This window comes from Antennarius striatus, chromosome 9, assembly GCF_040054535.1.
Source record: "Antennarius striatus isolate MH-2024 chromosome 9, ASM4005453v1, whole genome shotgun sequence".
NCBI lineage: Eukaryota > Metazoa > Chordata > Actinopteri > Lophiiformes > Antennariidae > Antennarius > Antennarius striatus.
In genome coordinates, this window is record NC_090784.1 from 5,562,498 (window position 1) to 5,576,282 (window position 13,785).

General features: G+C 38.4%; 2 protein-coding genes across 2 annotated transcripts in view; both read right to left on the reverse strand.

Moving 5' to 3' along the window:
• The window catches only part of bckdhb (branched chain keto acid dehydrogenase E1 subunit beta), a 52,646-nt gene extending 48,668 nt beyond the window's left edge, over positions 1-3,978 (reverse strand). Inside the window, exons 1-3 of the mRNA XM_068323496.1 lie at positions 3,768-3,978; positions 2,575-2,652; positions 1,698-1,766 (exon numbers count right to left, since the gene is read on the reverse strand). Coding sequence (XP_068179597.1) covers positions 1,698-1,766; positions 2,575-2,652; positions 3,768-3,963 — 343 coding nt within the window. The 5' untranslated portion in view covers positions 3,964-3,978. The remainder of the gene's footprint in view (positions 1-1,697; positions 1,767-2,574; positions 2,653-3,767) is intronic.
• Positions 3,979-5,451: 1,473 nt separating this feature from the next.
• ttk (ttk protein kinase) lies at positions 5,452-13,431 on the reverse strand. The gene is made up of 25 exons (XM_068324086.1): positions 13,346-13,431; positions 12,678-12,765; positions 12,372-12,594; positions 12,116-12,222; positions 11,872-12,015; positions 11,620-11,734; positions 11,454-11,535; positions 11,201-11,325; positions 10,739-10,811; positions 10,207-10,306; positions 9,862-10,084; positions 9,657-9,763; positions 9,272-9,415; positions 9,004-9,176; positions 8,364-8,509; positions 8,146-8,272; positions 7,745-7,837; positions 7,479-7,636; positions 7,203-7,354; positions 6,976-7,100; positions 6,708-6,782; positions 6,446-6,622; positions 5,954-6,050; positions 5,779-5,864; positions 5,452-5,697 (listed from the first exon to the last, which is right to left on the reverse strand). The coding sequence occupies exons 1-25, from the start codon at positions 13,346-13,348 to the stop codon at positions 5,629-5,631; spliced, it is 3,012 nt and encodes a 1,003-aa protein (XP_068180187.1). The 5' UTR covers positions 13,349-13,431; the 3' UTR covers positions 5,452-5,628.
• Between the last annotated feature and the right edge of the window lie 354 nt (positions 13,432-13,785).

Below are 13,785 nucleotides of genomic sequence, written 5' to 3' on the forward strand. Positions count from 1 at the left end.
CTGCATGGAGATTTATGTTTATTTTCTTGCTGTCAAGTGAACAATCAAAGCCGAGCTGCCCTCTTCCTCTGATGGGAAACTCATCAAAATCTAAAACAGGGTAGAAACATAAATTTCCAAGACAATAAAACTCCAGCTGTAGCACTCGATGCGGGGTCAAGCTTCAACATAGACTACAGATTAGATCAGATTTCTGGCCATGAAAAGCATGACAAGCATTACAGCATGTTAGAATAAAAAGGCACATAATAAATAATAAAACAAATATGGCTGGATTCCTTTTATGTGCTTTATTTTTGAGGTCCTTGCATTGTGCTGGATCAGCACCATGACATACTGAGGCTTTTTAGCAAAGCAGTCATCCTTAATGTTGTTAGTCATACCTTGGTTTTTATTATGAAGTCAAGATGTCTGCTGGGAGACTTGCCTCTAATTAATACACCAGGCCAATGCGGACAGTTCATAACCTATTTAACACTAAATATAAGAACAATTCAAAGGCTTCCAGGTCCTTAAGTTCAAGGTCCTAACATACCAAAACTTCAGACATAGATTGAGACTAAATTCTGCAACAACAATGAGATGTTTTGTATTCAGAATTAACTGGTTTTATAGGAGTACTAAGACGACAATTGTGAACAGAGACAGACTTGAATGTGTCAACACTTCTCAATTGTAGTGTGTTGCAGACAAGCTAGTCTTTGTAAATGACTTTGCTGAGCCGCGAGTCTTGGAATTAACTTTTTCCAGACCGCGCTGAAGATTTGCTTAGTGTAAGCTTTCTTCGTGAGCTGCAGCATACAACTTCAACCACCTGCATGTGTATTTCACTTTTTCCTTAAGGAGGTGCTGATTGAAGTAGTGATGCAGCCGTTACTGGACAGAGAAACCTATCCTATTTACTGGTATGGAGTATAAAAAAAAAATCTCAACTTTCAATTGTATTGTTTGAACAAAGTATGAAAAGTTCAAGCACTCGCAATGACCCATCTCTCTTTGTATCCATTTCCAAAAACATTCATTAATTGGCTGATAGTCTTTTTTTTTCTAACAGAAACACATTAAACATGTTTCAGATAAAGGAGAATTGTGACCATATGTTGGGTTTTTCATGGTTTCAAACTGAACCTCCTGAACAGAGCAGCATTGTTTTCTGACATATGAAATTCAGCTGTTTTACCCTTTTACCCCGCATTGCTCTTCTAAGAGTTAGACAGACTAATCCCCATCTACAGTTCCTTGGTTTTCAATCAAAACATCCACTTAACAATATTGATGGTTGAAAAAAATAAAGAAAAAGAAAATGTTACCATAGCTGCAGAAAAGTACAGTAAATCATACTAACAATAGACAGAAGCGATAACAGATCCCTCTAATCCTCAAGGCGAACGTGGCCTTGCAAGTCAAAAATAGTTTCTGGGGTGTTTTTATGTAGGCAGGAACAAGGATAAGAAGAATGTGTCATTATCTGAACAATACGAACAAATTGAAGAAAAGGCAACAGGGTAAAAAATTGCAGATACTGTACTTTGCCTTTGAAGGGCAGAAACGTGAACAGAAAGGAACCACAGGGAAAAATTTTTTACGGTGCTCTGCTGCCATCTAGTGGCGACATCTTGTAACGCACAAAGGAGAATGGGCTTGCTGCAGTCAAGGCTTCTGAAAGAGGGAAATTAAGAAGAAATGGAACATCTTACCATATTTGTCTCTCAGACCCACTGTGCATCGAAACACTCCACCAAAAGCAACGTCTTCCCCAAAGATAACTGTGGATTAACACACAATACAAGAAGGAGAAAAGGGCATTTTACAGTTCTGTAATCTGAAACATCAGGACAGAATAAATCAGCATAATACAAAAATGACAATAGGGCAAAAATGGTATACGGTAGGTTATGCACCAATAATCCTACCTGGCTGGGGCTTGATAGTCAGCTTAGAGAATAATTCCACCCGTAATGACAAGTTTACCATTATGGACCCTTAAATATGACACTGCAATTTGTTCAATAACATGACATTACAACTAGCTGCATTTACTATGTTGTGTAGATCTTACAAACCTACTGACAGTGAATAACACTAGAAAAAAAACAACTTGTGCACTTAATATGTGGTTTCCATATCATGACGCTCCTGAACATATACAGAGTAAGTTAGTGGAAAAGCAAAGCTAAAATGTTGTTAGATGAATATGATCTACAAATAAGAAACATTTAATGCAACTCATGTTAGTCTGATATTTGGAATAACTCATATTCCTAAAATATGAATAACAAATGAAGATTAAAAGGCTTTCCAGTCTTTGGCAAATTTATGGAAATAGCCAAAAAAAATGGCAACATCTCACCATCATTATCTTTGAAGTTGCACTCATGAACTCTCCTGAAAAAAATCTGCATGTTTGACAGTGTACCTCTGTCCTGCTTCGATCAGCTGTGAGATATGAGTTTGTTCCACCAGGCCAACACGTTCAGGTTCAAAGCTTTAACCACACTGACTTCTTACCACCAAACCAGTCTTCCCACATATTTTTAGACAAGAAAAAAATCCATTTCCTGTGTGCCATCCTACCTGCGGTGGGATCAGCAGCAAGAGTGTTGTCCAGTGCACTTGTAACTGATTGGAACAAGTTCATCTTCTGGGTGGGACCTAAAAGTTATAAAAGATCAATACAAAATAAAACAAGAACCAATGCAGTCACATCCCGTGACACCCTGAATTGGAAAATTTTACCCTGACCTACTTTCATAGATCAAATTACTAGCTCTGATCTATGGTCTTACTCACACTGGCCTTCTCCCTCGTCCTTCTATCTTAACCGGTTCCTGAGTGTATAAAAGTTGAAATATGACCTTGAACTAGTTTTCTCAAGGTGAAGGTCATCATCTCATTTTCATCCCCTTTGCTGCCTGAGTAATCTGCTTTTTGTTTCATCTCTCTATCTGCAACGGTTACGAGGATATTTGGTGGATAAAAGACGGACAGACGAACACACAAACACTGACAATTACAATACATCAGCGCTTTGAAGCGGGACGTAACAACTGTTGTATGACACAGACTTGTCAGCATATCCTTGACAACAATGGAATAAGACACATATTTGTTGCAGAAGTTGATTCCTCTTCATTAGTGAGATTTTTGTAGAAACAAGTCAAACTAACACATTTTTTCCCCAGTTTATTTCCAAGAAATTAAATATAACATAATAGTGAAATTTTGATCTAGTTACTGTTCAGTGGGGCTGCTTAACTTGACTCATAGGCTGATACTTCACTGTCATTTTCCACCTGCTAAAGATGGGTTTAGTCTATATACTCAGTCACTTTGATTCTTGAGCGACAGTTTAGTTTCAGTCCTATCACCTAAAGGCGTCAAGTTTCATCGTGATCTTGATCTCCTGCAGTGTGCAGGTCAGCAATGATCGGTCTGCACACATGGAAGGTCCGGCAGTGGTTTTGTTGCAGTTTCACATTTTGCATATCTGATGAGTTAACGAGTTTTAAAAAGAAAAAAAGGAGAGTTGAGTGGATGGAAAACAATGTTAATGTGGAAGATATAATATTTAATTTGTCATGAGAGAATCTTTAAATATTTAGGAATGCTAGATGTACCACAGTAATAGATCAATAACCCTCTCGGGATGGCTAGATGGTACCAATACCACCCTCGTATTTTCACGTGGCAGGATCTGTTCTGAACGCCGGTGAGACTCGCCTCGTCTCCTCAGCTAGCGTTAGCCTACAAGTCACACAGACACTCACCATATTGAGTGGTGACAGGGTCAGGCTGGAACGTAAAGTGCGCCGCATGTCTTCGTTGTGTTTTTCCACGAGAGCTACAGCCAGGTGACAATTTCAGCAGAGTGGCTCCGAACGAGCTCTGAGCCACAGTGCCTATACCAGAGGTGGAAAGTTTCGAGCTGGCACCTCGAATAAAAAACCGAGCAGCAGCCGCCATCGCTGTTGTTATGGCTAACCAGGAAGGGCAAAATGAATTGAAGTGGAAAGATCGTCGATATTAAAGAGCGCAGTGTGGAACTGAGAAAGACGCTTGATGTTTCTCTGAAATCCGGCTCAGAAATGTTGTTTTCCACCAGACTAATGACAATGTACAGTATTTCAATACTGGGTTAAGATAATAACTGATGAACTGATCAACAATAGTAAGAAACAGACATGAGATTGTGTGATACTGTTGATGAGAACACTTGCAGTGATTAACGAGGAAATGCATTGTATGACAAGAGGTAAAAATGTCAGAGTGACACCTCGTGTTTCTCGTCCTCCAGCTCCTTCGCACTAGTTTGTGATTGGTCGGAATGGAGGGCGGTGTGAGTGAGAGCGCGTCGGAGAATCCGGTGATTCCGGTACGGTCGGAGCGTCTTTGTAATTTGAAGTAAAAAAAATCAATAACAAATAGGTCGAGACGGCAAAAGAGTAGTCAGGTAAAAACATCACGTAACAGTAATCGAAATTAACAAATACATTAAATTACAATAAAAATACATTAAATATGAAGGTAATTCAAATACAAATCTAGTGAGACACAGCTTGTAATGGACTGTAATATCATAGATTTAATCTTGAAGTTGACTGTTTGTGTATCTGGGACAGCGTAGAGAAGCGCGCTGGCCACCACAGACTGGTAGAACATCCTCAGCATGGTTATGCAGATGTTGAAGATTAAGGGCGCCTTGCTCAAGGGCGCCTTGGCAGAGCTGACACCTCCCATTGTCAGCTCTAATTCCAGGAATCGATCCTACGATCTTGGAACATTGGACAACCCACTGTACCGCTGAGCCACTGCCACCCCAAGCATTTTGATCCCAAGTTTATTCTTCTTTTCCTTTCAGCTTTTCCCTTCAGGGGTCGCCACAGCAAATCAGTTGCCTCCATCTAACTCTGTTTTCTGCATCCTCTTCCCTCACACCAACTAGGCCTCCTGCCAGGCAGGAGGAATTTATATTATTTACACAATATATTTAAAATGCAAACTTTTTTTCCCCAGTTTTTCCAGTCTTTAGTGCTGATGGCAGCCCAAAGTTTAGAGTAGGAGTCAAAGTAAATTACAATACATTTTGAATATGGCTGCTTGTGCAGTTGGCCCTGAGTATCTAATTTTGAATGACATCACCAAACCAGTTACCAACAGCTCTATTGTTGAGCCATGAGAGAATAAGAGTAGTTAACCTTCATTTTAATTATGAATATTATTGATATGTGATATATAACCACGGTGATTATCTTAAATATAAGCTATTGCAGAAGACTTACTGACAGAAAAAGAGACTCATATATCAACTATGGTTTTCATTTATTAAGTTACTAAATACATTGAGTCTTCTCTCAAAAAAAGTGTAAATACATCAACAGATTGATTTTCTGATGAGTAGAGACAAAAAACCAACAACTTCTGAAGATACAGTAAGTATATTTGACAGTGCTTTAATGTACAGTTACATTTATTATAGATACAACTAAAAATATGACAAGAATGACTTGGTTCATAAGATTCATACATAAAAGTTTGTTAGTACTATATCTACAAAAAATTTTGTTACTGAGCTGAAGCTGTTAAGATGAAGTTAAACTAAAAAAATCCACAGAATTTTTTCAGGGGGATCTAAGATGATGACTTTGCACACTCTGCAACATCCAGCTTTCGGCCACTGCTGCACATTTTTGCCAGATTCTATAAAAAGCAGACAAGAGTATCAGTATCTAAGATTAAGAAATCTCCCAGAAAGAAAAGCTTGAGCTGATAAAATCTTACATTAGCAGCTCGGATGATGCTGTTTGGAGACTGGAGTGCGGCGAGATCTGTTAGAATCTTCTTCAGATCGTTGTTACACGGAGGCTCTGGAACAGATAAAATGACATCAGGCCAGAGTCAGTGTGGATCTGAGTCCACACACTGTGATGAGTGAATGTTAGTTTGTATGTTGTACCTGGTTCAGGTGGTGACTGTGGCTTCAGCTGTAGATATGGATGCTCCAGCAGTTCTGCAATAGAAATTCTCTCTCTGGGGTTTCGCACCAGGCACCTCTGGAATGACCAGTCCATAAATACAGCTCATTTGGATTTTATATTCAACATATCTCAAACTATTCTATGGACACGCATAAATACTTTAATTGATACAGGAATGATCTCTGAAAAAGACATGACTCCAAGAGATTTGTTTTTGAAATTTGTACAGACTATTGATTTTGATTTAACTATTATTAAATCAACAGAAAAAATATTCAACTTCTTATTCACATTTAACATACTATTTCTTTAATTTTCACTTTGAACACATGTAGCAACTTAAAAAATTGAAAGCCCATCCATCTGATTTACTGGACGGTATGAGAGAGCCAATTCTTTTTTTTTTTGACACCATATATTTCATGGCACATAATTTCATGGAGATGGAAATTCAAAACTCCTGATTTTACCTTTAGTACATCCAGCAAATCCTTCTCTGATAGGTCTGAAAATTCAATCTTGTGGGAGGGATCAATGATGGCTTGCAGCTTGGCAATCTGATTGGTGATGCTTTGGAATGGGGTTTTCCCATAAGTCATGCAGTAGAGGATACAACCAAGGGACCACACATCACCTTTGGGGCTGATCTTTAGGAGGGAAAAGAATGTCTTAACAACTGTACTCCAAGTAGACATGACCGTTCAGGATTATTAACTGGCGTGGGAGACGTACCTTGGAGCGTGCTTTTCCTGGCTGGGATGACGTGTCTTTGATGGCCTCAGGAGGCATGTAGTTCAACGTTCCCACCTGTGTTTGTTGAACAGTCATGGATTAAGCAGGTAGAGACATATTCTCCAGGACTGCACATCATACCGTTGAAGTTTTTGTAATTTTATGCAGCATTCCATATATTTAGAGTGTATTAACAAAAATGTATTTTAGTTGTGCTGTTCCATGAAGCACAGTGACCACATCCAGGTACAATAGACACAAATCTTACTTGTGAATCTTTCATAATACTCGTAACATCAGGTTGGATTTTGTTTGCAATGCCAAAGTCAATCAATTTCAGTGAAGCGTTCACAATGACAAAATTTGCTGGCTTCAAGTCGCTGTGAACAATCCCTGCAAAGTAGACAGGAAATTAATTTAATTTCAGTCCCATATTGAAAACAATGTTGAGATTCAATAATAGAACACAAGTAGGTGCTACAAAAGGAAGAGAACCATGTTTGTGTATGGTTTGGACGGCCTCCAGCATGTTCTTCCAGTAGAACTTCCTCTCCAGCGGATTGACAGCTTTACGGTTTCGTAGCCATGTGTTGAGATCCAGGTTTCCACACTCCATCAGCATGTAGATGTAGCTGTTTGTTATTTCACTATAATCACAATAACACAGTATTTCTGAGAAAAATTATCATAAAAAGTAGAACAGACAAAAAAAAAGGATTCAAGGCTCCATCAAATTACACCGATGATAGCAATAAGAGGGTGTCTACTCACTAATCATAAAGCTTGATAATTTGGTCGCTGTACTGCTGTAAGTGGTTCAGATGCTCAATTTCATTTTTGTAACTTTCTATTGTCTGTGCATCTGCCTCCTCAAGGTTTACATATTTTACAGCAAACAGCTGCTTTTTATGATCCAGGACCTGGTAGACCTGAAAAAACAAACAAACAAACCAACACTAAAAAATGTTAAATTTTATATAAACAAAAACAAAGTGTACTAGTGGTGGAAGGTGTAAGCTATGGTTCTAATGTTATACTTTGCTGGATCCCCCACGTCCGATCATCTTGAGTATGTAGAACTGCTTGCCCTTGATGGTAATAGATTCATTAGACAGCGCAGGGAAGGAAGCCTAAAACGGGGTTCAGACAAAAGGACGTTATGTTGTAAATATTTATTGAGCAAGTCAAAAAAATATAGAGATACTTTCTGTATATTTTCTACAATGATAAAAGCTATTTGTTTTATCCATATCTCAAAAAACTACGATGGTTTTATATCTACAATAACAGCGCTAGGTTGTGGAAACTTAAGTTTTTAGTTTTTTGGATGTTGTTCATTACGGAAAGATGGCTGGTGTTTTGACAAACTTGTTTATGAAGAATTCTGGAATGTTGGTCATCAGACAACAGCAAAGGGAAGATTGTGATCACACTGTACCTGTGGAGTTTGGAAACTTGGAGCCTGGTTTTGTGGAGTAAAAGGCTGTGGAGGGGGTTCCACCCTGTGTGGAGCCACTGCAGACGAACAAACTTCAGGTCGTCTCTTTACAACTGGGGTAATAAAGCTGAAGAAAAAGATGGAGTAGACTTGAATGGAAAGACTTTTTGATGGTACCGATAAAGAAACGAAACAAAAATATATATCTAAGATAATACCTGCTGGCAGAGACGTTTCTGTAGCTGTTTGGCGTCTGACAAACTACTGGTGTGTTTAGTGTGGATGCAGGAAGGAGGGACGGAGTAGGGAGCGAGTCAAGCAGGCGAGGAACAGGCTTGGGGTCAGGGGGTGTTGTGCGTTTATCCTTGGAAGGAAATAATTAGAATATTTGATCAGGATAATTAACTTTTTCAGTCTAAGGATAAAAACACAGTCCACACAGGTGTAGTCTGTGTTGAATCCTAAAGGTGCTATAACATGAAATATAACAAAACTGGCCTCTATCATTCAGTCAACTCCTGCTCAAAACAGGTATGGCTGACCAGTTGCAGCTGAACGTTTTATCCTGCATATTTTTCATATGAGCATTTTTACTTAACATGATGTATAAGTCTACAGTAGTCACTTATGTACTGGGGTGTTTCATAGTTCTATCCTAAAACAGAATCTGATTGGCTTAACAAATTATTGATGATACGGAATACACCAGTTTCCCAAATGGAATCAATAAATCAAATCAGAAGATATTCCTTTACTTGTAGAGTCTAAAACAAATATTATAACTGTTATTTAATGAATGTGTAATATATTGTTCCTATATGAATTGCACAGAATATAAAGTACGAAATGTTATCAAACCTCCGGAGAAACATGGCGACTGACAAAAGCTGGCATCTTCCACTCTGATGGTGGCTCCTTGCTGGCAGGTTTGAGTTGTTCCACAGACCGGGTCACAGGGAGCCGAGCGGGAAAATGGACTTCCTGATTTCTTCCACAAGTTGACACACACACTGGAGAACTTGATTGCAAATCTTCCAGACAAACAGTCAAAATTATTAAAAGTTTCAGTCACACCGGAGTCAGTGCTTTAGCATTAAGAGTGAGAGTGTGTTCAGTGAACACGTACCTGTAGAGTACTCCTCCTGCCTGGTGGGTACAAGCTGGTTCTCTCCAGCCTTCAGGTTACGTAAGGCCGTCTCCAGAAGCTCTGCTGGTTTGGCATTTAAAGTCTGAGCTTTGTGTAGAATTGAAGCTGCTTTGATCATATTACCTAAAGAGGAAAAGAAAATCAACTATAATTCAGAAAACAGGGTAACTAAACACTGACTATACAAACTCAAAATGTTACAAAAATATTTGAACAGTCTCATCTGGAACAACTTTGCATTCATTTTAGGTGTTTGATTTTCTCAAAAGTAAATCTCCATGTAATCCATTACATAGACATTTATGGAAATGGAAATAATAAGTATGTGTTCGATAATCAACAAATCTGTTTTGCTGTACTGTACCTTGAGAAACCTCAAACTGGGCATGTGTTATGTGGACAAAGGCAAAACCTTTACAATTGGATCTAGCAAGTATAAAATGGTCTTGGGCTTCTTCTGGGTCTTCAATCCTTCAGAATGAAAAAGAAACAGAAACAAGGCTTGGATAAAATTCAGCACTCTGGTAACGACAGGCTAATGCTGATTCAGTATTGTGATCAATGCTCACCCCCTGAGCTCTGCGTATCTGACCAGTATTCTGGCATAGCTGGTGTTTTTGCTGAACTGCCTTATCGGCAGCCTGGTGAAGATTTTGGAATAGCAATCCTTGAGCTTATTGAGGAAGTTGACGTCAGTGTGAGGGTTGCCTCTTTTCTCCAGGTTCATCAGATAAGACCAGCATGACTCAGGAGAATTCGTATTGATGACCTGATCGAAGTTGTGTGTGACATCTGCCAGAGAGAAAGATGATGTCATCATATAGATATCACCGATGCACTAAGTCTACAAGTTTTACCATCTACTCAACCAACTGCAAAATACTGAGCAAGGCAGATTGTTGGGTACACAATACCTTCCATTTTGAAGGTGTCCATCGAATGCAGGAGTGTGGTAGTGGTGTCCACAACTTCCTGGTCCTCCAAAGCGAAATGTTCTGGACTCACAGCCGGTGGCTGAGAACACAATGACATTTTTTTCTTTAAAAAGGGACCATTTGAGGAAAAAGAACCCAGCAACATATTTTTGATTTGGTGAGTTGATGTATTTTGAGGGCTGTGAGAAGAGATGTCTGCACACAAAGCTAATAAAAAAAATATTACACAATTTGAAGGATTTTTGTTGACTATCAAAAGATTTTTTTAAATTTTTTTAGCAACTCATGTGAAATGCACTCTGGTTACATTACGGTAGACAGAAATGTTTGCAGCTCACACAATCACACTTGGAGGAATAACTGACACTACAGGTACAATGACACCTGTACTTTGGATTGAACGGTGCTTTTAATTCAAGTCAAATGTCCTTGAAGCAGAGTGCTGACAATGAATACCACTGATCGCTGTTTCTTTGCTAGATTCACATGACTGTGGTTGGTTTATACTCACCTGAAGATCTCTGTCGACTGTATTTCTCATTGACAGCCCAACTCCTGCATTCAAATTTGAACCTGATGTTTTCCTGGTACCAAGTTGAATTAAAAAACAAAAATTATCACACTTTTTCAAACAGAACTGGCTGGGAAATAAGAAACCACAAAATATTTTTGTTTTTAAATTACTCTGTGTTTACTGGGGTAGAATGTAGTTTCTCAGCAATTTGTATAAAACATGCTTAATTTTACTCTAATCATTACTGTTGTGTTAAGTGATACACTGTGTGAAGAACTGCAACATTTGCAAGGGCACTTAGATATTCAGTCCACATTATTTTAGTGATGTATAAAAGAAGCTTTTTCAGTGCTATATATTATTTTGTTTTGAATTTAGGGGGAAAAAACTTTCATACAGCTTTCTGCAAAACAAATACACTAAATACATTTGGACACACATAATTCTATAAATAAATACCTGGACAAACTTGAATGGACTGATACATCACTTCTCTTAGAAGGCTTCTCCTGAATGCAGCCATTATCATCATCATAATCATCCTTTTCTGGGATAGAGAAAGGTACTATGGGAACTCTACCTGGCTGGAAAAACAATTTCACCCTCAGTAAACAAAACCAGCTTTCATGCAGTCTCTGAAAACAAACCAAAAAAACAACCCTACCATGCTAAATAAATTTGCAAAAGCACAAATCTTATAAATGTTTCTCACAATGCTGACTATTCTCTTTCGGTGAGATCCGGATCTCCATTCGAGGAGTTGGTCATCTGATGAACCACCGAAGTGTTCCGTCCTGCAGGCAAAGAGAAACATAAGACATAATGTGTGAACTTCTCTACATCACACAGTTTATTAACCACTGAAAAATTATTCTTACCCTGAACCAAAGCTACTGGAAAGTGGAAAGTCGCCTGTCCCATCGGAAATTCTGTTTGCTTTTTGGAATGCAGAGCCTTTTCTGACAGATTCATGCACAGTACGTTTCGAAGACGCTGGCAGAACACATGATATGAAAATTAGACAAAACTCTGTTAATATATATCAATCCCTTGTAATAGAATATTACTATGGACATTTTTTGATCTAACCACCTATGTCATGATGTAATAAATCACCAATTAATACTCACATGGTATATTTTCTTTATCTTCTGAACTTAAGACTGGTGTTAAACCAGCCTGCATATTTTGTAAGGCTGCTTCCAGCAGTTCTTTTGGTTTGGCACCAACTTCAATAGCATCTTGTAATATGAAAATGCCTTTCTTTGTGTTGCCTAGCAAAATGATAAAGCAGAAACTGATATACACCAGACAATGTGCAATAAGGGATGTGTTTATATGTAAAAGAACACAAAATGCTCATCTCATTTTTACCTTGATAATGTTCAAACTTTGCATGTGCAATGTGGACAAATGCGAAGTTCTGGCAATGAGATCTTGCCACCTCAAAGTTAGCTTCTCCCTCAGTAACATCTTGAATTCTAATAAAAAAATGTTTTTAAAAAGATGAATAAAGGCCTATTGTTTTAAGAAACAATCATAACAACATACAATACCAACATAACAATCTGGCTGACTTGATCTGCTGATGAAACACAATTTGACCATGAAAATAAGTCAGACTACTCACGCTTTTAGTTCTGCAAATCTGACCAACATCCTGGCGTAGCTCTCGTTGTCACAGTGTTTACCCACTGGCATATCGGAGAATACTTTGATATAAAAGCCAATAAGTCTGGTGAGAAGATTACAATCAAGGTGAGGGTCTCCCCTCTTCTCCAGACCCATCAAATACGAAAGGCATGATTCCGGTGAGTTGGATCCTATAACCTGAATAATCTTGTTTGTGTCATCTGTAACAATTGCAAGGTGTCATAAGTTTTGTCATACAATGCAAAAGCATGGATGTTACAGGGCCAGGCTTACTGGACATTACCTTCATGGAGATCCTTTTTGATTTTGTGGAGTCTTTGATGAAGTATGGCAAGCTGCTGCTTCCTGTCTGTGTGCTCCTCTTCCTCCATCTGAAATCGATTGGAAATTGTTAGATACGTCGCATTGACCTAAATGAGGTTTGCACACAGATGTCCATTAACTATGGACACTAAAACCCCGTTCAATAAAAAATTCATAATTCCCTACTTTGTATGCATACTATGTTGGCAATATACAACATCACATTTAATACGAATCCCTGAAATACATTCTACAAAACTACACACTTTCATTGTCATTCACCCCATCAAGGATGTAGCGAAGTTCAGTTCTGCGGCTCTGTGGATCATTTGTTCTTATTTCTACTCTGCTGAAAAATGACGTTATGTTCCGCATTTTAATCATTTATTGTATGTCTACTTGCTGTAAGGAATAAAAAAAAAGGACGTTCGTTTCAATGAGTTAATCAGGACTTTGATGAACGCCATTAATAATAATAATAAAGTCACCGCTGTCTGTGGTGTTTACAGTCCCCGTTAGCTGTTAGCTGACATGACATCGCTCGCTAACTCGATCTCTTGTGGATCATGCAACCTCGGTGGAAAAACATATCAAGACGTTGATAATGACGTTAAAACACTACAACCGCATTAAAAAAAATAACCTTACCATGTTGACGCGTTATATTATGTTTTTGTGTGTTTTCTGTGGCGCTGTCCTCGCCTGTAACTGACAGTTTTCAAACTTGGCTCTTCCGTCCGAGTGGCTCACTGATTGGACAGCGTTTGGTGATGACGTCATCTTCTTCTCTGGTATTTACAGACAATATGCCATTAGCGCCACCTATTGAGCGAAAATGAGGATATTCTTAAATTTAATAATAGAGAAAATATCTTTACCAGCCATTAGCTCACTATCTAATAAAACTCTTGCGTTGTTCTTCATTTTATTGTTTCTGCAGGTTCCCCTTTTCCGCAGTTTATACAGTATTTTAATTTCTCTCGTTTCTTTACCGGGAATACATGAATGGACTTTGACTAAATAAATGAGCCAGTTCCTACCCATGAAAGCAGACGGTAGTTATTTCTGTCTGTCTTAATTCTGAAACG